This window comes from Anomaloglossus baeobatrachus, chromosome 1 (assembly GCF_048569485.1).
Source record: "Anomaloglossus baeobatrachus isolate aAnoBae1 chromosome 1, aAnoBae1.hap1, whole genome shotgun sequence".
NCBI classification, from domain to species: Eukaryota; Metazoa; Chordata; class Amphibia; order Anura; family Aromobatidae; genus Anomaloglossus; species Anomaloglossus baeobatrachus.
In genome coordinates, this window is record NC_134353.1 from 953,078,180 (window position 1) to 953,103,748 (window position 25,569).

The window sequence follows — 25,569 nt, forward strand, 5'->3', positions numbered from 1 at the left end:
AGTGACCACTTTGTGTTCTGTATATACTAAACAGCGCTTTGCACATGTTCCCTTATTATGGAATTTCTATGGTTTGAAGAGATAACTCATTTGCTGGGTAAGGCTAGTTTCACACTACGTCTTTTTAACATCCGCTGAAAACGTTTTTTTAGCGGAAGTACGGATCCTGCTTTTACAGCAAATAACGTATGCAAACGCATCTGTTATTTTGCAGGATCCTGCACTGGATATTTAGGGGCGGGCATTGGAGTCATGTGATCGGGAGTGAGGGGAGCTAGACTGGGAGGAGGCTTCTGACAGCTGCAGACGCTGGTAACCAAGGTAAACATCGGCCTTGGATACCCGATATTTATCTTGGTTACGAGTGTCTGCAGCTGCTAGGAGGTACTCCTGCACGCGTAACCAACGTAAACATCGGGTAACTAAGAGAAGTGGTTACGCGATATTTACCTTGGTTACGAGTGTCCGCAGCTCTCAGGTGGGAGAGAGAGGGAGGAGAGGAAGGGGGAAAGACAGAGATAGAGAGAGAGAGGGTGAGGGAGGGAGTAGAGAGATAGACAGATCACGCGAGACTGGTTCTGGGCATGCTCAGTACTTTCTGGGCATGCTCAGTACAAAAGCAGGATCCTGTCTATCAGCACGCCAGCGTTCACCTGCGTTTGCGTGCGTTATAGTCAGGATCCAGCAATTTGCAGTATTTGGACGGAGCTCAAAAACGCTACAAGTAGCGTTTTTGAAACATGTTAAAAAACTGCAAGCCACTGGATCCTCACTATAACGCAGGCAAACGCAGGTGAACGGATGTTAACGCGAGTCCATTGCAAATGCATTGAAATGAAAACGCATTTGCACTGGATCCGCTTGTCCGCTAAAAAAACGTTTTCAACGGATGTTAAAAAGACGTAGTGTGAAACCAGCCTAAGAGTATTACTTCACAATAGCGCTATTTCTCTATAATGACACCCAAGTCCCTTGCTCCTTCACCCTCACCTGGAAGCTTTATGTTATACTAGCTGTAGTACCCGGCGTTGCCCGGGATAGTAACTGTCTCTCTCCCAGTCTCTGTCAGTGTGTCACTGTCTGTCTGACTCTCTGTCTCTTTCCTTGTTTGCCTGTGTCATTGACTCTGTCTGTCTGTTTCTATCTCTCTGTCTGTATTTGTATCAGTCTATCTGTCTCCATCTCTGTGTCTCCATCTCTGTGTCTGTCTCTATGTGTGTGTATGTCTGTCTCTCTCTTTCCCTGTCTCTTTCCCCGTCTGTCTTTTTGCCTGTCTGTCTCTTTGCCCATCTGTCTCTTTGCCCGTCTGTCTCTTTGTCCGTCTGTCTCTTTCCAGGGCTGTCTCTTTGCCCGGCTATCTCTTTGCCCGTCTGTCTCTTTGTCCAGCTGTCTTTTTGCCCGGCTGTCTTTTTGCCTGGCTGTCTGTTTGCCCGGCTGTCTCTTTACCCGCTGTCTCTTTACCCGGCTATCTCTTTCCAGAGCTGTCTCTTTCCAGGGCTCTCTCTTTGCCTGGCTGTCTCTTTGTCCGTCTGTCTCTTTGCCCGTCTGTCTCTTTCCAGGGCTGACTCTTTCCAGGTCTATCTCTTTGCTCGGTCTGTCTCTTTGCCCGGCTGTCTCTTTGCCCAGCTGTCTCTTTCCAGGGCTGTCTCTTAGCCTTGCTGTCTCTTTTTAGGGCTGTCTCTTTTCCCGGCTGTCTCTTTCCAGGTTTGTCTCTTTGGCCGTCTGTCTCTTTGGCCGTCTGTCTCTTTCCCCGTCTGTCTCTTTCCTCATCTGTCTCTTTCCCGGTCTGTCTCTTTCCAGGTCTGTCTTTTTCCAGGTCTGTCTCTTTCCAGGGCTGTCTCTTTCCAGGGCTGTCTCTTTCCAGGTCTGTCTCTTTCCCCGTCTGTCTCTGTCCCCATCTGTCTCTGTCCCCGTCTGTCTCTTTCCAGGTCTGTCTCTTTCCAGGTCTGTCTCTTTTTAGGTCTGTCTCTTTTTAGGTCTGTCTCTTTGCCCTTCTGTCTCTTTGCCCTTCTGTCTCTTTCCGGGTCTGTCTCTTTCTAGGTCTGTCGCTTTGCCCATCTATCTCTTTGCCCGTCTGTCTCTTTCCTCATCTGTCTCTTTCCTTGTCTGTCTCTTTCCTCGTCTGTTTCTTTCCCGATCTGTCTCTTTCCCATTCTGTCTATTTCTAAGTCTGTCTATTTCCAGGTCTGTCTCTTTGCCTGTCTGTCTCTTTGCCCGTCTGTCTCTTTCCAGGGCTGTCTCTTAGGCTTGCTGTCTCTTTTTAGGGCTGTCTCTTTGCCCGGCTGTCTCTTTCCAGGTTTGTCTCTTTGGCCGTCTGTCTCTTTGGCCATCTGTTTCTTTGGCCGTCTGTCTCTTCCCCGTCTGTCTCTTTCCTCATCTGTCTCTTCCCCGGTCTGTCTCTTCCCCGGTCTGTCTCTTTCCAGGGCTGTCTCTTTCCAGGGCTGTCTCTTTCCAGGGCTGTCTCTTTCCCAGTCTGTCTCTGTCCCCGTCTGTCTCTTTCACCGTCTGTCTCTTTCCCCGCCTGTCTCTTTCCAGGTCTGTCTCTTTCTAGGTCTGTCTCTTTGCCCTTCTGTCTCTTTGCCCTTCTGTCTCTTTCCGGGTCTGTCTCTTTCTAGGTCTGTCGCTTTGCCCATCTATCTCTTTGCCCATCTGTCTCTTTCCTCATCTGTCTCTTTCCTTGTCTGTCTCTTTCCTCGTCTGTTTCTTTCCCGATCTGTCTCTTTCCCATTCTGTCTATTTCTAAGTCTGTCTATTTCCCGGTCTGTCTCTTTGCCTGTCTGTCTCTTTCCAGGGCTGTCTCTTTCCAGGTCTGTCTCTTTCTAGGTCTGTCTCTTTGCCCTTCTGTCTCTTTCCAGGTCTGTCTCTTTCTAGGTCTGTCTCTTTGCCCTTCTGTCTCTTTCCAGGTCTGTCTCTTTCTAGGTCTGTCTCTTTGCCCTTCTGTCTCTTTCCAGGTCTGTCTCTTTCTAGGTCTGTCTCTTTGCCCTTCTGTCTCTTTCCAGGTCTGTCTCTTTCTAGGTCTGTCTCTTTGCCCGTCCTATTTCCAGATCTGTCTCTTTGACTGTCTGTCTCTTTCCAGGTCTGTCTCTTTCCAGGGCTGTCTCTTTCCAGGGCTGTCTCTTTGCCCGGTCTGTCTCTTTGCCCGGTCTGTCTCTTTGCCCAGTCTGTCTCTTTGCCCGGCTGTCTCTTTCCAGGGCTGTCTTTTTGCCTGGTCTGTCTCTTTGCCCAGCTGTCTCTTTGCCCGGCTGTCTCTTTCCAGGGCTGTCTCTTTCCAGGGCTGTCTCTTTCCAGGGCTGTCTCTTGTTAGGGCTGTCTCTTTGCCTAGCTGTCTCTTGTTAGGGCTGTCTCTTTGCCCGGCTGTCTCTTTCCAGGGCTGTCTCTTTCCAGGTCTCTCTCTTTGCCCGTCTGTCTCTTACCAGGGCTGTCTCTTTCCAGGTCTGTCTCTTTGGCCATCTATCTCTTTGGCCATCTGTCTCTTTCCTCATCTGTCTCTTTCCTCATCTGTCTCTTTCCCGGGCTGTCTCTTTCTAGGTCTGTCTCTTTCTAGGTCTGTCTCTTTCCAGGTTTGTCTCTTTCCAGGTTTGTCTCTTTCCAGGTCTGTCTCTTTGCCCGTCTGTCTCTTTCCTCGTCTGTTTCTTTCCCGATCTGTCTTTTTCCCATTCTGTCTATTTCCAGGTCTGTCTATTTCCAGGTCTGTCTCTTTGCCCGGCTGTCTCTTTCCAGGGCTGTCTCTTTCCTGGTCTGTCTTTTTCCTGGTCTGTCTCTTTCTAGGGCTGTCTCTTTCCAGGTCTGTCTCTTTTCTGGTCTCTTTCCAGGTCGGTCTCTTTGCCCATCTGTCTTTGCCCGTCTGTCTCTTTCCAGTACTGTCTCTTTCCAGGTCTGTCTCTTTGCACAGCTGTCTCTTTCCAGGGCTGTCTCTTTGCCCGGCTGTCTTTTTGCCTGGCTATCTCTTTGCCCGGCTGTCTCTTTCCAGGGCTGACTCTTTGCCCGGCTGTCTTTTTGCCTGGCTATATCTTTGCCCGGCTGTCTCTTTCCAGGGCTGTCTCTTTTCCGGTCTCTTTCCAGGTCGGTCTCTTTCCAGGTCGGTCTCTTTGCCCATCTGTCTTTGCACGGCTGTCTCTTTCCAGGGCTGTCTCTTTGCCCGGCTGTCTTTTTGCCTGGCTATCTCTTTGCCCGGCTGTCTCTTTCCAGGGCTGACTCTTTGCCCGGCTGTCTCTTTGCCCGGCTGTCTCTTTCCAGGGCTGTCTCTTTGCCCGGCTGTCTTTTTCCAGGTCTTGTCTCTTTCCAGGGTTGTCTCTTTCCAGGGTTGTCTCTGTCTGTCTCTGTCTCTCTCTATCCATCTCACCACTGACATATTACTTCAGACATAAACTTCTTATACTAACAGTTTATTTTGTTCCTATAGCAACCACTGACAGTTGCTATTAATGACCTTTAGCTCCCACCTCCATTCAGTGATATGGAGACATGTTTTTTTGAGTGTAACTGTAAAGCACAGGGTTACATTTTCCTGTCAAAACATAGTCTATGACGTTCCCTGAGTCACACGGAGCATCTGTGCAAAATTTCGTGATTGTAAATGCGACGGTGCGGATTCCTTTAGCGGACATACACACATACACTGAGCTTTATATATTAGACTAGCTGTAGTACCCGGCGTTGCCCGGGATAGTAACTGTCTCTCTCCCAGTCACTGTCTGTGTGTCGCTGTCTGTCTGTCTGTCTCTCTGTCTGTCTCTATCCTTGTTTGTCTGTGTCTATGTCTCTGTCTGACTATTTCTATCTCTGTCTGTATTTGTATCAGTCTATCGGTCTCCATCTCTGTCTGTCTCTATCTCTGTGTCTTTCTGTATGTCTGTCTATCTCTTTCCCCATCTGTCTTGGTCTGTCTCTTTCCAGGTCTGTCTCTTTGCAGGTCTGTCTCTTTCCCCATGTGTCTCTTTGACCGGCTGACTCTTTCCAGGACTGTCTCTTTTCAGGACTGTCTCTTTCCCCGTCTGTCTCTTTCCAGGTCTGTCTCTCTCCCCGACTGTCTCTTTCCCCAGCTGTCTCTTTCCAGGGCTGTCTCTTTCCAGGTCTGTCTCTTTCCCCACCTGTCTCTTTCCCCGTCTGTCTCTTTGCCCGGATGACTCTTTCCAGGACTGTCTCTTTCCAGGGATGTCTCTTTCCAGGTCTGTCTCTTTCCTTGTATGTCTCTTTTCTTGTCTGTCTCTTTCCTTGTCTGTCTCTTTCCCGTCTGTGTCTTTCCAGGGCTGTCTCTTTGCCCGTTTGTCTCTTTCCAGGGATCTCTCTTTCCAGGTCTCTTTCCCTGTCTGTCTCTTTCCCTGTCTGTCTCTTTCCAGGGCTCTCTCTTTCCAGGGCTGTCTCTTTGCCCGGCTGACTCTTTCCAGGACTGTCTTTTTTCAGAGCTGTATCTTTCCCCGTCTGTCTCTTTTCAGGGATGTCTCTTTCCAGGTCTGTCTCTTTCCCAGTCTGTCTCTTTGCCCGGCTGTCTCTTTCCAGGTCTCTCTCTTTCCCCGTCTGTCTCTTTCCCCAGCTGTCTCTTTCCAGGTCTGTCTCTTTCCCCACCTGTCTCTTTCCCCGTCTGTCTCTTTGCCCGTCTGTCTCTTTCCAGGTCTCTCTCTTTCCACATCGGTCTCTTTCTCCGCCTGTCTCTTTCCAGGGCTATCTCTTTCCAGGGATGTGTCTTTGCCCGGCTGACTCTTTCCAGGACTGTCTCTTTTCAGGGCTGTCTCTTACCCCGACTGTCTCTTTCCAGGTCTGTCTCTTTCCAGGGCTTTCTCTTTGCCCGTCTGACTCTTTCCAGTGCTTTCTCTTTCCAGGTCTGTCTCTTTGCCCGTTTATCTCTTTCCAGGGCTGTCTCCTTCCTAGTCTGTCCCTTTCCCAGTCTGTCCCTTTCCCCATCTGTCTCTTTGACCATCTGTCTCTTTCCAGGGCTTTCTCTTTGTTCGTCTGTCTCTTTCCAGGGCTGTCTCTTTCCAGGTCTGTCTCTTTCCCCGTCTGTCTCTTTCCCCGTCTGTCTCTTTCCAGGACTTTCTCTTTGCCCGTCTGTCTCTTTGCCAGTTTGTCTCTTTGCCAGTTTGTCTCTTTCCAGGGCTGTCTCTTTCCTCGTCTGTCTCTTTGCCCGTCTGTCTCTTTCCAGGTCTGTCTCTTTGCCAGTCTGTCTTTCTGTCTCTTTCCCCGTCTGTCTCTGTCTGTCTGTCTCTCTCTATCCACCTCTCCACCGGCATCATATAACCTCACGCATAAGCTTCAACTAACAGTTTATTTTACTCCTATAGCAACCACTGATAGTTGCTATTAATAACCTATAGCTCCCTCCTCCATTCAGTTTAATGGCGGCAGGATTTTAGAGACTAACTGTAAAGCACGGGGTTAAATTTTTCTGTCAAAACATAGTCTACGACGTACCCTGAGTCACATGGAGCATCTGTGCAAAATTTCGTGATTGTAAATGCGACGGTGCGGATTCCTTTAGCGGACACACACACACGGACACACACACACACACACACACACACACACTGAGCTTTATATATTAGATGACACTACCACTTTCACGTACATCATTTTATCTCTTTCTTGGTCTATTCTTTTTTTATCTTTTTTTTGCCCTCCCTTTTTTTCCTTATTCATTGCATACATTTTTCAAGATGAAACCATATGTACTATGAACTATTTTATATGTAATTGTATAATATTTGTCTACTTTATTTTCAGTCATTGGCAAAGGTCATGTTCTGGGCCGAAACGTTTGTCGGGCTTCACAGTGAACAGCATGTTGCCGCTCTGCTGGGCAGGTACAGTGCACCGGAGTCCCCGCCCCCTCCTTCCCCCACTTCCTATGCACTGCTTTCTGTATATGCCCTGTATGTGGTGGAGAAACAGGGTTGCCCTCTCTGTCTAGGACACCATCAGCGATGTTTGCCCGACTGTGTTCTCAGCTCATTATGTTGTATGGTGTCCGGGCAACTGTGACCCCCCCCTCCCCCGTGCTCTGTCTCTGTGATGAATGCAGCCTCCCGTGCTCCTGGTTTCTGAATAGTTAGGAGCAGAGAGCAGGAGCGTCACCTGACACCAGGTAAGCAGCACTGAGCTCTGCATTGCTCGGCTGTAAGGACGCTGCAATCATCACAGCATGGAGGAGAAGATACAGCATAAAGGTGGTGTCACACACAGTGACAACGACGTCGCTGCTACGTCACCATTTTCTGTCCCGTCGCTGTCGCTGTGTGTGACATCCAGCAACGACCTGGCCCCTGCTGTGAGGTCGCCGCTCGTTGCTGAATGTCCAGCTTCATTTTTTGGTCGTCGCTCTCCCGCTGTGACGCACACATCGCTGTGTGTGACAGCGAGAGAGCGACGAAATGAAGCGAGCAGGGAGCAGAAGCCGGCATCTGGCAGCTGCGGAAAGCTGTAACCACTGTAAACATCGGGTAACCAAGGTGGTTACCCGATATTTACCTTCGTTACCAGCCTCCGCCGCTCTCGCTGCCAGCGCCGGCTCCTACTCTCTGCACATGTAGCTGCAGTACACATTGTGTAATTAACCCGATGTGTACTGTAGCTAGGAGAGCAGGGAGCCATCGCTAAGCAGTGTGCACGGCTCCCTGCTCTCTGCACATGTTGCAGCACAGCGACGCGTGTCGTTATGATCGCTGCTTTGGCTGCTGTGTTTGACAGCTAAGCAGCGATCATAACAGCGACTTACAAGGTCGCTGCTACGTCACAGAAAATGGTGACGTAACAGCGACGTCGTTGTCGCTGTCGTTTAGTGTGACCCCAGCTTAAGTGAGAAGAGAGAACGAGCACGGGTGACAGTGCGGGGGGGGGGCAGAGAACAAACAGAGTGCACAGCTGACAGTGCAGTGTGGGGGGGGGGGGCAGAGAACAGAGTGCACGGGTGACAGTGCGGGGGGGGGCAGAGAACAGAATGCACGGCTGACAGTGCAGTGTGGGGGGGGCAGAGAACAGAGTGCACAGGTGACAGTGGGGGGGCAGAGAACACAGTGCACAGCTGACAGTGCGGGGGGGCAGAGAACAGAGTGCATGGCTGACAGTGCAGGGGGAGAGACAAGAGTGCATAGGAGACAGAGCGAGGGGGCAGACTAGAGAGTGCATGGGTGAGAGACAGGGGAGTGCTTGGGGGGCAGAGGAGACCGCACAGGGGGAGAGGAGAGAGTGCATGAGGGGGGATTATATAGAATATATTATATAACTCTAGGTGTATGTGTGTGAGTGTATGTATCTCCTATAGACTCACATTACGGGCTATATATAATTTTCATTACATGGTATTCATTTATCTATCAGGTGCTGGGGCAGAATACTGACAGGAATGTGTGTGCAGGGGGCGGGGTTGGACATTGAGGCCGGCCGGTGCCAGCTGTGACTGTGAAGTTCGGCAGTCAAACATGTCATGATTGGTTGAGCTGCATGCAAACAAAGTGCTGCAGAGAAAAAATTGAAAAATCAAGAGGAACAAAAGTTAGAAAACGAAAAAAATAATGTAGGGGTGTTTTATATGACAATACAGCACAGATTAACTTAACATTTTTTGGGGAGTTTATGTCGGACAACTCTTAAATATTAGTCTCCTAATGGTAGCATTTTGCAACATAGGGTTAGTGACAAGTCATCTCTTATAGCTCAGTGTATTGTCACTTCACTTGAGTGATATTATATACTGAATTTTTTGATAAGACGCACTTTTCCTCCCAAAATTTGGGAGGAAAAAGAGGGGTACGTTTTAAAATCCGAATATAGCTTACCGAGGAAAGGGGGGCTGCCTGTGCGCGGGCGGCCCGATGCGTGCGGGTAGCTGGGTGCCTGGTGCCGGCGGCCACTCTATTGGGGAAGGCGGACTGCGGTGGCTGTGCTGCAGGTGTCCCAGTCTGTCCGCAGTCCCGGCTTCAAATTATGGCACAGGGAGTCAGCGCGTGTGCAGATGTAGCTCTTGGATGAGAGCTCTATCTGCCCACGCGCCGCTCTGGGCGCCATTGTTTGAAGCTGGGACCGCGGACAGACTGGGACACTCGCCGCTCAGGCCTGCTCCACTACTAACCCACCGCTGCCACCACTGAACCGCCGCTGCCTCAACCACTGACCTGCCGTTGCTGCCAGCACAGCCTCTGCCTCCTGTGTCCCTGCTCCACCACTGCTGCCGCCCCCTCCAGTTTGACAACACCAGAGTATAAGACGGACCGGACCCCCTTTTCATTATATATTTTTTTATCTCTACATTTGGGGTGCGTCTTATAATCTGGTGCGTCTTCTAAAACGAAAGATACGGTAACATCTCTGTCAAAAATTGAGACATCCCTGCAAAATTTTCCTCTTTATATTTTTGAGTAAAATGTAAATTGTTCTTTTAGTCTATAAATTACTGACAAATGTCTCTGAATTTCCAAGCAATAAATTTTGTATTTATTTTCTGAAAATGAGAAATGGTGAAAATAACAGAACAATGCATTGCTTTCACATCTCAAATAATGCAAAGAGAACAAGTTCATAATCATTTAAAACAACAATACTAATAATGTTTTACCTCAGAAAGAATTCAGAAATCAATATTTTGTGGAATAACCATGATTTTTAATCACAGCTTTCATGCGTGTTGGGTGCTTTCCACCAGTCTTTCACACTGCTTTTGGGTGAACTTAAGCCACTCCTGGCACAAAAATCTAATCAGTTCTTCTTTGTTTGATGCCTTAAGACTACCCATCGTCCTCTTGATTACATTCCAGAGGTTTTCAATGGGGTTCAGGTCTGGAGATTGGGCTGGCCATGACAGGGTTTTGATGTGGTGGCCCTTCATCCACATATTGATTTACCCAACTGTGTTGCATGGCGCATTGTCCTGCTGGAAAAAAACAGTCCTCAGAGTTGGGGAACACTGCCTGAGCAGAAGGAAGCAACTGTTTTTCCAGGATAACCTTGTATGCAGCTTGATTCATAAGTCTTTCGTAAAGTTTAATCTGCCCAATTCCAGTTTTGCTGAAGCATCCCCAGATCATCACTGATCCTCCACAAAATTAAACAGAGGGTGCAAGACACTATGGCTTGTACGCCTCTCCAGGTCTCCATCTAACTATAGACGACCATGTGTTGGGCAAAGCTGAAAATTAGACTCAGAGAAGATTACCTTACTCTAGAAATTGGGTAGATTACATTTTCTGCCTCCTCATTGTGCATTTTGAAAACAGCCACACTGCTAGTTTACAATGAGTCCTGTATTTCAGTTGTGACTTTTGCTGACGACACTTTACCACATACAGAACATAAAAATTGTTTCTACCCTTTGTAAATTCTCTGATATCTTACAAGATCTGATTTCTGGGAAAAACATTTCTCACATTCTGGACATGAGTACGGCTTCTTCCCTGTGTGAGTTCTTAGATGTTCAGCAAGAGTTGATTTACTGGCACAGTGAAACCTTGGATTACGAGCATAATTGGTTCCGGGAGTCTGCTCTTAAACCAAGTTACTCTTATATCAAAGCAAATTTTCCCATAGGAAATAATTGAAGCGCAGACAATTTGTTACACAACCTAAAAATATTTACTGTATTTATACAAACTGATTACAGTAATACAAAATAATGTACTCTATTCATGTAAAATTATTACAGTACACTAACAAAATACAGTACAGTAAAAACCATAAAACAAATTAAACTACACATTACCTTACAATAGAATTATTGGTGTGCGGGAGGTACAATATAGAGAGAAAAAATGATGTTATAAATATGACAACCTATATTGTAGTACAGTACACAAAAGTACACACCCCAAATCTATTCTCACCAAAATAAGGGCACACCTAAGCCAAATGTCGGGTAGGAATACTGCACAGGCAATTAGATTACAGTTCAAGCAATGTGCTGTACTGGTTAGCAGAAAGAAAGTACAGTACAGTACTGTATCCACAAATGCAAATTGAGACATGCTATATACCGTGTTTTTCCAAAAATAAGACCTCCCCCAAAAATAAGCTCTAGCAGGGAATTTCAGCATTTTCGGAGCAAGGCATAAATTATAAGCCCTCCCCCAAAAATAAGCCCTAGTTGCGGTTCAATAATGAAGTGTCCGTGCAGCTAAAAAAAGTTAAAGAATACTGCAGGAAACCTCATTATAGAAAGCAGACACCCCGCAATCACACACACCAGATGCCGAGCTGGAGGCTCTACAGTGATCGCACCCCCTCACACATCCGATCTCACGCACACAAACATCGGATCACACACACTCACGACATCCAGCGACACCAATTTCTTCTCGCCGCCAGAATCCATAGAGGCAGTGCAGTGGAGTGCAAGGACCTGCCGCAATTCTTGCATACAGGACCAGCGGACACGTGACTTCCTCCCATCGTTCCCTGCGGCCAGAAGCATTTGTAATGCTGGATGTGATGAATGAGTGTGTGTGTGATCTGCTGTGTGTGTATGTGTGATCTGCTGTGTGTGAGTGTGTCGGCCAGAAGCAGGGGAGGATGGCGTGCAGCACCCACCGGTTGGGACCGGGTCCACATGTGAGGCTGACAGACTCCCCTCCTTGGGTGCTATACATACCACAGGTAGGTCCTTCAGGTACCAATCTCCACCATTGTATGAATTTTTTTTTGAGATTATGCTATGTGCTTGCTGGTGGTGTTACATACTATTGTGTTCAGGCCCTGATTTGGACCTTATCCTGTTGGTTACTTTTCATGTATAAGCCCTCCATTACTCTACTATCTTAGGGGATATACCTATGTTTCTCGGGTTATTTATATGGCCATCTTGGATATAATTTAACTATCCTGTTCCCTGCACAGAAATTAAGGGGTAGCCTGTCTTCCTCCCTTTGACCTTCTTTTCTCTGTCTCATTTAATTGGATTTTAACTAAGTCTAATCACTAACTGCAATCACATGTGATTTCCAGTATTTTGTATTTTTTGTAATAATAAAAACTGTATACTTTTTTCACAATTGTGGTGCAGTAATTCTTACTCCAAAAAACCCATGAAAAATACCCCCCCCTCGTTCACAAGTTTTTGTACAAATCAATAAAGAGTTGCAGTAATCCAGGTGGGAATGAATAACAGCGACAGTAAGGGTTTTTGCAGTTTCGAAAGTAAGAAATGGTCGGATTCTGGACATGTTTTTGAGATGTAGGTGACATGTGCAAGTGAGTGATTGTATATGGGGAATGAAGGAGAGTTCTGAGTCAAATATGACCCCAAGACAGCGAGCATGCTGCTCGGGAATAATGATTAAATCATCAAAGGTAATTGAGATGTCAGTGTAGGTTGGTTGGTAGAGGAAGGAAACACAAGAAACTCCGTTTTGGAGAGATTCAGTCAGAGGGAAGACATGCTTTGAGAGACAGCAGACAGACAATCTCTGGTATTTCGTAACAAAGCAGGGGTGATGATTGGAGATTATGTATATAATTGGGTATCATCAGCATAGAAATGGTATTGGAAACCGAATCTGCTGATGGTTTGTCCAATAGGGGCGGTGTATAGAGAGAAAAGGAGCGGGCCCAAGACTGAGCCTTGAGGAACCCCAAAGGCGAGAGGGAGAGGAGTGGAGTAAAGGCCGCTTTACACGCTACGACATCGCTAAAGTGATGTCGTTGGGGTCACGGAATTTGTGACGCACATCCGACCGCGTTAGCAATGTCTTTGCGTGTGACACCTATGAGCGATTTTGAATCGTCGCAAAAATGTTCAAAATTGCTAAATCTGTGACATGCCCCCCTATTCCCAATTATCGTTGCTGCTGCAGGTACGATGTTGTTCGTCGTTCCTGCGGCAGTACACATCGCTATGTGTGACACCGCAGGAACGAGGAAACTCACCTTACCTGCGGCCGCCGGCAATGAGGAAGGAAGAAGGTGGGCGGGATGTTACGTCCCGCTCATCTCCACTTCTATTGGGCGGCCGCTTAGTTACGTAGCTGTGACGCCGAACGAACCGCCCCCTTAGAAAGGAGGCGGTTCGCCGGTCACAGCGACGTCGCTAGGCAGGTAAGTAGTGTGACGGGTCCGCGCGATTTTGTGCGCCACGGGCAGCGATTTGCCCGTGACAGACAAACGATGGGGGCGGGTACGAACGCTAGTGATCTCGCTACCGAGATCACAGTGTGTAAAGCGGCCTTAAGAGCCAGGAAAGGAAACAGTGAAGGAGTGGTCGGAGAGATAGGAGGAGAACCAGGCGAGAGCGGTGTCCTTGAGGCCAATAGAGCGGAGCATGGTGAGGAGAAGTTGGTGATCCACAGTATCAAAAGCAGCTGAGAGATCCAAGAGAAACAATAGGGAACAGTGGCCTTTATATTTTGCTGTTAATAGATCATTTGAGACTTTGGTGAGGGCCGTTTCGGTGGAGTGTAAAGAGCGGAAACCAGATTGAGAGGGATCAAGAAGTGAGTTTTCAGATAAATAGCGGATTAGCCGAGAGTGGACCAAGCGTTCCAGGAGCTTAGAGATAAAGGGAAGGTTAGAGACTGGTCTGTAGTTAGCGGCACAGTTCTGATTGAGGAAAGGTTTTGTAAGTAGAGGGGTTATGGTGGCATGTTTAAATGATGAAGGAAAGATACGGGATGAAAGAGAGAGGTTAAACATTTTGGTTAGATAGGTAGTGACAGCTGGGGAGAGAGCCTGAAGGAGATGTGAGGGAAGAGGGTCACTCGTGCATGTTGTTGGGCGGGAAGAGCAAGGAGTCGTGTCACTTTTTCTGTGACCGGTTCGAATATTGATAGTGAGCTTGAGGTGCGGGAAAGGAGCGGATCAAGCCTCTGAGGGGATTTTTCAAAGATTTCTTTGCGGATATCGTTGATCTTTTGTAAGAAGAAAGTGGCCATATCATCAGAGCTTAGGTTGGTGACCGAGGTCTGTGCTTTAGGGCTCAGGAGGGAGTGGAAGGTTTCAAAGAGTCGTTTAGGATTGTTGGCTAGTGAAGTGAGGAGAGTGGTAAAAACTATGCTTGTTTAGCCAGAGGGAGAGCAGAGTTATATTTTTTGAGCATGAACTGCTAGTGGATGAAGTCTTCAGCTGAAAAGGATTTTCTCCAGACGCTCAGCACACCTAGAACAGCGCTGTAGGAAACGTGTTTGAGGCATGTAGCTGGTGCAGCTTCATCCAGGGCACTCTGCAATTGTCTTATTATAATGTGAAACTGCACAGGAGAGGGAGGAGATGGGAGCCAAGGATGACTGCAAATTGTTCATTAACAGTTGGGTATTGATGGCGCTTAGATTTCTGCATGGGTGATAGGTGGGGGCATCCCGTGTTTGAAGACAGTTTGTGATGGAAAAGGAGAGAAGGTTGTGGTCAGAGTGGGAAAGGGAAATTGGTGAAGTCATGAAGAGTGAGGAGGCGGGAGAAGACCAGGTCCAGCGTATTCCCATCCTCATGCGGAGGAGACTTAGTGAGTTGTGAGAGGCCGAATGACGAGGTTAAAGAAAGAAAATGGGTGGCAGATGGGGAGAGTGGGTCGTCAATAGGGATGTTGAAATTCCCCATGCTGAGAGTGGGAAGGTCACAGGATAAAAAGTGTGGAAGCCAAGTGGCAAAATGATCAAGGAACTGATGGGAGGAGCCTGAAGGGCGATACACAACTGCCACTCTCAGGGAGAATGGTTTGAAGAGTCTAATGGTGTGGACTTCAAAAGAAGGAAACAAGAGTGAGGGTACTGAGGGGATGACCTGGAAGGCACACTGGGATGAGAGGAGCAGACCAACACATCCACCTGTGCAATGGTATACTGTACATATGTACAGAAAGTTACCTCCAGAGCGAATCAGAGCATGGTGAAAGGACTGACCCACAAGTGTTTGCAGTGCATATTTGCTCTTATTGCAAAGCATTGCTCTTAAAGTTACACATTTTTAAAAAGCTTTGCTTGTCTTGCAATACGCTCTCAAACTAAGTTACTCTAAAACCAAGGTTCCACTGTATAACATTTCCCACATTATAAACATAAAAATGTCTGCTACCTTCTGTGAGTTTTTATATGTCCAACAAGATTTGCTTTCCGAATAAAACATTTCCCACATTCTGAACATGAAAATGGCTTTTCCCCGTATGAGTTTTTATATGGTCACCAAGATGTGATTTCCGAATAAAACATTTCCCACATTGTGGACATGAAAATGGTTTCTCCCCTGTGTGAATTTTTATATGCTGACGAAGGTTTGATTTCTGAAAAAAACATTTCCCACATACTGAACATGAAAATGGCTTCTCCCTTGTATGAGTTTTTATATGCAAATCAAGCAGTGATTTCACAATAAAACATTTCCCACATTCTGAACATGAAAATGGCTTCTCCCCTGTATGGGTTTTTATATGCCTATCAAGGTGTGATTTCCGAAAAAAACATTTCACACATTCTGCACATGAAAATGGCTTTTCCCCCGTATGAGTTTTTATATGCAAATCAAGCAGTGATTTCAGAATAAAACATTTCCCACATTCTGAACATGAAAATGGCTTCTCCCCTGTATGAGTTTTATGATGCCTATCAAGGTGTGATTTCAGAAAAAAACATTTCCCACATGCTGGGCATGAAAATGGCTTTTCCCCCGTATGAGTTTTGATATGGTCATCAAGACGTGATTTCCGAATAAAACATTTCCCACATTGTGGACATGAAAATGGCTTCTCCCCTGTGTGAGTTTTTATATGCTGACGAAGGCTTGATTTCTGAATAAAACATTTCCCACATTCTAAACATGAAATTGGCTTCTCCCCTGTGTGAGTTTTTATATGCAGATCAAGGTCTGATTTCATAATAAAACATTTCCCACATTCTGAACATGAAAATGGCTTCTCACCTGTATGAGTTTTTATATGCCTATCAAGGTGTGATTTCCGAAAAAAACATTTCCCACATTCTGCACATGAAAATGGCTTCTCCCCAGTGTGAGTTTTTATATGCACATTAAGGTGTGATTTCTGAATAAAACATTTCCCACATTCTGAACATAAAAATGGCTTCTCCCCCGTATGAGTTTTTATATGCAAATCAAGCAGTGATTTCAGAATAAAACATTTCCCACATTCTGAACATGAAAATGGCTTCTCACCTGTATGAGTTTTTATGTGCAAATCAAGGTGTGATTTCCGAAAAAACCATTTCCCACATTCTGAACATGAAAATGGCTTCTCCCCCGTGTGAGTTTTTATATGCTCATTAAGCGGTGATTTCCGAAAAAAACATTTCCCACATGCTGGACATGGAAATGGCTTCTCCCCCGTGTGAGTTTTTATATGCAAATCAAGCTGTGATTTCTGAATAAAACATTTCCCACATTCTGAACATGAAAATGGCTTCTCCCCTGTGTGAATTTTTATATGCAGGTCAAGCGTTGATTTCCGAACAAAACATTTCCTACATTCTGAACATGAAAATGGCTTCTCCCTTGTGTGAATTTTTAGATGTTGAATAAGTTTTGATTTCAAAGTAAAACATTTTACACATTCTGGACAAGAAAATGGTTTTCCTTTGTGAATTATATTATGTGAAATTAAAGCAGACTTTTGGGTTAAAGATTTTCCACATTGACTAGCTTTTAGATGTAAAATAAGTTGTGATTTTTGATTAAAACATATCTCACATTCTGAACAGGAGTACAGCTTATCCCTTGTGTGAGTTTGTTGCTGTTGATGCCCCCTTATGTGGCTTTTAATTTGCTGAACATTCTGAGGTGACTCAGGATATTGTTTAGAAGCATAAGATGACGGATCTTGAATGTGAAGGACTGAGGATTTATCTGGGATAATGACTTGTTCTTCATACTTATTCTGTATAATACCACAATATTCTGTCAAAAGAATAAAACAGATTTTGTAAATTTTAAAAATTGTAACATTTGAACTTGGTTTTTATTGGTAAATTCAGGCCCCTAACTGCAGTATTGTTGTGCTGCCCAGATTGTGATGATTTTATTATATTTAAGACGACTCTTCCACAATTCCAAAAAGAAATCACACAGAAAATGAGTTAATAATATTGATTATATACTGAATATCATATCTGGTAACATAAGCACAGTGTCCATGCCTGCCTTATATAAGGCAACATAAGAGGAATTATACTTTATGATGCCATGAAGGTGAGGGTCAAAATACAGCGCTCACCACAGCAAGTTGTGCTAGCAGGTACAACACTGGAAACAGCCCAGAAAAAATCCTCCGGAAGCTGCAGCTCCGACCACCCAAGACAAGGGAGCTGATCATGGAAGGAAAGGGGCTGCATATAGCAGGATTATCCGGGCGCTGCAAAAAGAGGAGGCAAGCCAGTGCAGGAACAATCAATTCTTACAGAATACCGCTCTGTAGCCCCTTTCCTTCCATAAACCCTCTATAAGGCTATGTGCGCACTGGTAAATGGAATTTTCTTGAGAAAATTCCGCATGCTCTCAAAGATTACCGCACCCGCGGTAAAAAAAACGCGGCAAACCGCACCCGAAAACCGCATGCGGTTTGCCGCGGTTTGACCGCGGTATTGCCGCGGTTTTGCCGCGTGCAGGTTGGGATGTGCTTTATTGCATTCAATGCAATAAAGCACATTGAAAAAAAAAAAAAAAAGTCATTTAATTCTGAGATAGTAGATAGATACACAGAAGAATAGATAGAGGGATAGATAGATAGATAGAGGACAGATCGCTGCATTTCCCACGGTCGGCAGTGAGTTCACATTACCGGCCGTGGGAAATGATCGGTAATTACCTCTGCTGTCTGCTGCTTTCATTCAGCGCTGTGTCTGTGACAGTCGCGGCGGGATGTAAGCAGCGCAGGACCTGTGGATTACGCCGGAGCTTTGGTGCGGGAGAGGTTAATAAAATGGTGAACCAGGCTTGTTTGTTTTATTTAAAATAAAGGCTTTTTCGGTGTCTGTGTTTTTTTCACTTTACTTACGGGTTGATCATGTCAGCTGTCACATAGACGCTGCCATGATCAAGCCTGGAGTTAATGGCGGTGATCCACCACCATTAACCCCTTGTATTACCCTGCTGCCACTGCTACACGGCGGCAGGAAGAGCCGGAGACACGCCGGTGCTGCCGCATAATGCATGCGACAGTCCCGGGACAGCTGCGGCTGATAATCTTGGCTGCGGGAGGTGGAGTGAGGCGGGGGACATTAACCCTGCCCCTCTCCCTCCCCAGCCTGAGAATACCGGGCCGCCGCTGTGTGCTTACCTCGGCTGGAAGGTAAATATACAGCGGAGCCCACGTTCTTTGTTTTCTATATTTCCGTTTTCTTTCTATGTGTGTTCTATGTGTCTGTGTCTGTGTTCTATGTCTGTGATGTCTGCGTGTGTGTGTGTGTGATGTGTGTGTGTTTACTCTCTGCACGGCTTCCTCTTCCTATAATGACATCACTTCCCTGCAAAACCGCAGACAGGCGATGTACATTACTGGAGGTAAACCGCGAAACACCGTAGGGAATAACGCAGGAAAACGCAGTAAACCGCACAGAATTTGCTTCCTGCGTTATTCCCTGCGGGATTTCACGATTAACATTGGAGTCAATGAAGTGAAATCCCGCAGCGACGTGCGGAAAAGAATTGACATGCAATTGTTTTTGCTGCGGGAATCCCGCAGCAAAACATGCAGCTGTCAAAATCCGCCTAGTACGCACAGGATTTTTTTTGCCCATAGGTTTTGCTGGTGATTCACTGCAGAGATGTTATGAACATTTTCTGCAGCGAAACATGCAGCAAAACCGCAAAAAATCCGCGGCAAAATCCGGTAAGTGCGCACATAGCCTAAGATGGAGGAGTCAGCAACAGAAATAAGCAACGAGAGATTTGTTACATTTCAGCATCTTGTGATATAAAAGAAAAAAAATAAATCTGAACATTTTGACTCCTAGAAAAAAAAAAAAAAAAATCAGAATATAGAAATAGTTTATGCCATTTGCTATTATTAAACTCGTATCCGGCACAATCACAGATGAAATTATGTCAGTAAAAGAATCGCCCAAGAATCCCACCCCCCAATATCAGGATTAAATTGCTGGACCCCGGACATCCTATCTGCACACAATGGGTTATATATAAGAGGTGACGCTCATCTTCATGTAACCATATTTGTGATGTGATGATAATGCTCTGCCATCTTTGTCTCTGCCTCCTCCCTGGTGAGCAGCATTACAGACCCTCAGAGCAGTAATCTCCATCCGCTCCGGTTATTTGGGTATATGTCCCCGTTCTGTATCTCTTTTTTTTTTTTAAATCAGATACTTTTTTATTAAAACAGAATACATACAACAGAATAACAAATCGGCATCCAAATTAAATTTATCACATCTATTACCCCCTTTAACTCCCCCTCCCCCACCCCGGCAGCATCACTTCTCCCCGATACTACATCCCATTTAGTACACACTTAGGATACCCTTCAACTGCAGTATAGCAACCATCCCGTTGTGCAGGAGGAACATAGTGATGTTTTTTAGGTTTTTTGCACCCAGTTCAGACATAGAATGGAGTTCCAAACGTTATTCCTTAATGTTAGTAGTTTTTCGTTTGTGAACCCTCCCCATACACACCTATTGCCAATCCACATCGTATATATAGCCTGGGTCTCAGCCTCCCATACACGGTAAGTTTTTTAACTGCATGAGAGGACACACACAAGCTAGGGACCCCAACGTAGAGAAATACTTTGGCGTAGTGTTGGGGCTCTATTGCATTGATCAATTCAGTAGCTAAATTTCTCTTTATTCATATATTCATGGCAGTAATGCAGGTTCCATTTTTCACATTTCATTCTTACAAATAGCTATTGAATTTTTCATGTCAGTATTCACACTGCAGTTTCTGCTATTCCAATGTATTCCCCTTCCATAGTCACTGGTGTGCATACCTTATCTCCCCATAGTGATGTTTTTTAGGTTTTTTGCACCCAGTTCAGACATAGAATGGAGTTCCAAACGTTATTCCTTAATGGAGGAACAACTAGTAACACAAATAAAACAAAACACACACATCAGAGGTCTCAGACGGCTATCCCCGTCCCAGATCAGTTTACTGGTCCATCACTCGTCCTATCCGCATTGCAGCCAAGGAGACCATAGCTTCTCAAACATTTTAACATTCCCCCTTCTTTCATACACTCCCTGTTCCAGCTGAAGAATACATTTCACCCCTTTAATGTACTCTCCCCTGGTCGGGGGGTCTTTTTTAATCCAGGACCTGGCGATTAGCTTTCTTGCCGCATACAGCAGCCTAGCAATGACAATTTTCATAGTATTTTCCACCCCAAGCTCCTCAACATATCCCAATAGGCATATCACTGGTTCCCTGGGGAGGACACACCCATATGTTCTTCCTATCTTGTGGATAACCTTAGTCCAAAAGGAGACCAGTCTCGGACAAGACCACATCATGTGAAAAATACCTGCGTCAGATCCCTGACACCTTGGACACTCCGAATTCCTTTTCAACCCCATTTTAAACATCAGTAAAGGAGACCTATATACCCGGTGAATCACGTATAGGTGAGACAGTCTGGCTGGTTCGCTCATGGAAAGTTTAGGGACATACTCTAAGATACTCTCCCACACCTCCTCCGTTATCGGCCCAACTTCCTCCTCCCATTTAGATTTAGCTTTAATTGGGTAGTCTAAAAGAAAGGTATGTAGTATATCTTTATATGTGCCAGAAATGATCCCTTTAGTGCTTCCTCCGCCCTTGCACACATACTCCAGTACCAGGTCAGTCTGTATGGCCACACTTTGTTTAGCCGCTTGGGCTGCAATCGCATGTTTTAATTGTCTGTAGTGGAGCCAGCCGGACGCCGGTAACTGAAACTCACTCTGTAACTGTGGGAACGATTTCACAATTCCTCCGTCCAATATCTGATGCATGTATATCACACCCTTGCGTCTCCACTCCTCAATATTCCCCATTTTCTGAATCTCCGGGAGATTACTGTTATCCCAGATAGGTGTAAACTTAGTTAACCGGGTCACCCCTCTCACCCTTTTCAGCCTATCCCAGGTCTTATTTATAAGTGCCATTGTAGGAGATGTTCTACCCAGGAGCCCCACCGCACCATCCTCTAGTCCCATTACCAATGGACTTCTACCCACTATGTATTCCAGTACTTCTTTAATGCCCCCATCTTCCTCTCGATCAGACCACCCCCTGAGGTGTTGACATTGCGCCGCTATATAATACAATTCCGGATTTGGGATTGCTAGACCCTCCTCATCCTTCGGCCTTTGTAAAGTCTCTAATCGCACCCTAGGCTGCTTTTTACCCCACACCAGGTCCCTAAACAGCGAGTTTATCCCTTTAAATCTTTTCCTGGAAATACAAACAGGGGCATTGTGCAGTATGTATAGGAGTTTAGGCATTACTACCATCTTTAGCAAATTAACCCTTCCAACAACTGACAAATGTAGATTGTTCCAGGCATCCACCTTGGCTCTCAATTTTTTTAAGGAGAGGCCATAAGTTCACCTGTATGTATTTTTCTACTGGCAGAGATATCTGGATACCTAGATATTTAAATTCATCCACATTCTTCAATTTGTTAGCCCCAGTATCCTCATTTGTCCAGGCTACTTCCCCATCCACTTTAAAGAGGCTCGATTTAGACCAATTAATGGTCAGTCCCGAAACTTCTCCAAATTTCTCTATTATCTGCATGGCATGATCCAATGAGGCTGATGGATCCCCCAAGAAAAGTAATAAATCGTCAGCATAAAGAGCTATTTTCTCCTCTAAATGCCCATTCTTAAATCCATGGATCTCCTTTGATTTCCTAATGGCCGCCGCCAGAGGCTCTATTGCAATAGCAAATAGGAGCGGCGATAGTGGGCAGCCCTGCCTCGTTCCCCGGTGCAACTCAAACGCTGAGGAGGTCATACCGTTAACTCTAACTTTAGCAGTAGGCCTATTATACAACAGCTGCACCCACTTTACAAACCGTGGGCCAAAACCCATATGCTGCAACACTTTCCACAGATACCCCCACTCAACACTATCGAACGCTTTCTGGGCATCTAGTGAAGCGATCACCCTCCGGCCAGGGTTGTCAGGCGGCAACTGTAGATTAAGATATAATCTCCTGATATTAGCAGCTGTCGACCTATTGGCCATGAACCCTGATTGGTCCATATGGATTAGGTTAGATATAACTCCAGTCAGCCGGTTTGACAACACCTTAGCCAGAAGCTTCATGTCCGCTGTTAATAACGAGATGGGTCTATATGAGTCTGGAAGCCTCGGATTTTTATCCTCCTTAGGAATTACTACTATTATTGCTTCTCTCATAGATTCAGGCAATACACCTTCCCCCTCCGCCACCTCAAAGACTTTCAATAGTTTGGGTAATAGGATTTCTTCTAACTGTTTATAAATTTCAACTGGTAGCCCGTCTGCTCCCGGTGCCTTGTCATTGCTCATGCCATGCAGAGCGTCCTCCAGTTTATCAATAGTAATAGGTGACTCCAGTTTATCTCTATCCGCCACAGACAACACCGGAAGCTCACCTCGCTCAAGAAATGAGTCCACCTCTTCCACCCTCATCTCTCCGCTAGAAGAATATAGCGTGCGATAGAAATCTTTAAAGACCCCAAGGATCTCCTCAACCTCAGTGACCTGTCCCCTCCACCGTGTCCATACCATGCACAAATGAACTACTCCTTTGAGCTGCAGCTATGACCGATAATAGATGACCAACTTTTTCCCCCTCCTCATAAAAATGCAATTTTTGGAATGCCTGCTTCCTTACCGCCTTCTCCAAAAGCATCTTATTAACCTGTTCATGCGCCTGCCTAAGATTTTGCTGCGCGTCCGTAGTAGTACTCCGGATTGCTTCCAGCTCTGCCTTATCTAAGGCCTCCAGGCTATCTTTCTCATTCTGCCTCGTCTGTGTTTTACGTTTACAGATATCCCTGAACAGGAGCCCCCTGAGGTATGCCTTCATCGCATCCCATACCACCAGCGGACCAGTGCTACCCTCGTTGTGGATAAAGAAATCCCCAAGATCCCGTTCTATATTCCCCATATTAATATGACGGACCCATGCTGGATGAAGCTTCCACTCTCTCCTCCTTCCCCCTGTCAGGGTCCCCCGTCGTATGGACACTAGAATTGGGCTATGATCTGAAATCACTCTTGTCAGATATTGCACGTCACTTATCATTGCATCCATCAGATCACTAGCTAGAGCCATGTCAATACGGGACAGAGTGTTATGCGAAGCCGAATAACAAGAGAAGCAGGATACCCTCCCATTCCTCACTCGCCAGGCATCCACCATTCCAAGTTCCCCAATAAGAGTGCCAAACGAAGTCATACAACTATCCTGGATACCTGGAGGTCTACTACTCCTATCCCAGTACAGATCTATCACATTATTGAAGTCCCCCACCAGTAAAAAAGGGATTACTCCCCCCTTCTCAGAGAACTCCCTTATCTCCCTTAGTTTGGTGCACTTATATGGAGGTGGTATATATATTGCAGCTATACACATGAGTCTGCCAAATATTTTACACTTGACGGCCACACACTGTCCCTCTTTATCCACATACACTTCTATCTCTTCATATTGCACAGAGCTATGGATCAGCAGTGATACACCCCTTGCATAGTTGGAAAAGGTGGAGTGATAGGCCTTCTGCACCCATCTCCTATTTAAAACATGTGTTGTCTCCTTTGTTAGATGCGTTTCTAGTAGACATATTACTGACGGGTTCTGGTCTTGAACATATTTAATTAATGCCGCTCTCCTAGACCTATCCGATAACCCTCTAATATTCCAACTCAACACCTTAATTCTATCCCCCATTATCCCACCCAGTAAAACCATCAAACCTTGTAGTATCTCCCCATGCTGCCTTTACCCTACCCCTTTCCCCCCTCCCCCCTGCTCCCCTCCCCTCCTACTCCCCACCACTTCCTGTTTTCGAGTACTCCCGTGAAGCATCGGGTTTTCCAAACCTGGTCCATAATCCCTACTAAATTCCCCCCTACCTCCCTCGCCTTCCCCTCTTAGATACATTTTAAAACTCGTCCCTTTTCCAACAATTCTCCACTCCCCCCCTTTCTATGTATAATCATATTCCACTCAACCAATATAACAGTAAAAAAGAGAATTTTGTTACTTACCGTAAATTCTTTTTCTTATAGTTCCGTCATGGGAGACCCAGACCATGGGTGTATAGCTACTGCCCCCGGAGGACACACAAAGTTACTACACTCAAAACGTGTAGCTCCTCCCTCCTAGCATATACACCCCCTGCTAGCCAGTCCTAGCCAGTTTAGTGCAAAAGCTGAAGGAGGACATCCACCCACAAGAAGAGACAGAGTAAAATCCGGAAGAACCGGAACCTGTGTCTACAACAATAACAGCCGGTGAAGACACACGGAACAAGAAACCTGCCCACAGGCAATAGGGAGGGTGCTGGGTCTCCCATGACGGAACTATAAGAAAAAGAATTTACGGTAAGTAACAAAATTCTCTTTTTCTTTATCGTTCCTATGGGAGACCCAGACCATGGGACGTCCAAAAGCAGTCCATGGGTGGGAATAAACAGACAACTGAGAAGCAGGCAAACCTAACTTCACAAATGGGCGACAGACGCCGGAAAAATGCGTCTGCCCAAGCCCGCGTCTGCCAAAGCATGAGCATGCCTTGGGTAGTGCTTCGAAAAAGATGTAGACTAATTCGAGCTGCAGTCTGACAGACCTACTGAGCCGTAACCTGGTGCCTGAAAATCCAAAAAAGGCGCCGACAGGTCTGATCAAATGTGCTCTGATCCCCGGCGGGGAAGGCACTTGAGTACACTTGTAGGTCTCGGAAAAGGCCGACCTAAGCCAACGAACCAGGGTCGGCTTAGATGCCGAGAGACCGCTACGCTGACTAGCAGTCAGCACCAGAGAGAGGTGCACCGCCTAATAACGGCGGTGCGAGACACATAGATCCGGAGTGCCCGCACCAGATCCAGGATATGCAACGCTTCCTCAAGCGATGAACAGGAGCCGGACAAAAGGAAGGCAGGAAAATTGCCCCGGATAAGGTGGAAGCAGTAACCACCTTAGGGAAAAAAGTCCGGCGTCGGACGAAGACCACCTTGTCTTGATGCAAAAGACCAAAAAAAGGGGGTGACTCCGAGAGAGTGCAGCCAGAACTCTCTGGCGGGAAATTATAGGCACTAGAAAGACTACTTTCTGTGAAAGATGAAACAAAGAAACCTCCCCAAGAGGCGCAAAGGGGGGTTTCCGGGAACCGGGAGGACCGGATTAAGGTCCCAGGGCTCCATAGGCCGCCGGAAAGGCGGAATGATGTGAGATGCGCCCTTAAAGGAGCGCACCGGAGCCAGCCGGACGATACGCTGCTGGCACATACTGACAGAGCCGAGACCTGTCCCTTAATGAGGGATAGTCCTAGCTGTAGACCGGACTGTGGAAGGGACAGGAGGGTCGGCAAGGCCAAAAAGGTCAAAGGACACTTTGGGGCTCGAGTCATAGCGGAGATGACTTCAGGAAGGATATCAGAAGTCGCCAAGATCCAGGACTCAAGAGCTACGCCGTCAATCTGAGAATCCAGAATTCTGACGGAAA

At 46.3% G+C, this 25,569-nt stretch overlaps 1 protein-coding gene across 1 annotated transcript in view; it reads right to left on the reverse strand.

Annotated features, from left to right (window-relative positions):
* Positions 1-9,400: 9,400 nt before the first annotated feature.
* Positions 9,401-25,569, reverse strand: part of LOC142256991 (uncharacterized) — a 91,369-nt gene continuing 75,200 nt past the window's right edge. The window contains exon 12 of the mRNA XM_075329033.1: positions 9,401-16,809. Coding sequence (XP_075185148.1) covers positions 14,993-16,809 — 1,817 coding nt within the window. The 3' untranslated portion in view covers positions 9,401-14,992. The remainder of the gene's footprint in view (positions 16,810-25,569) is intronic.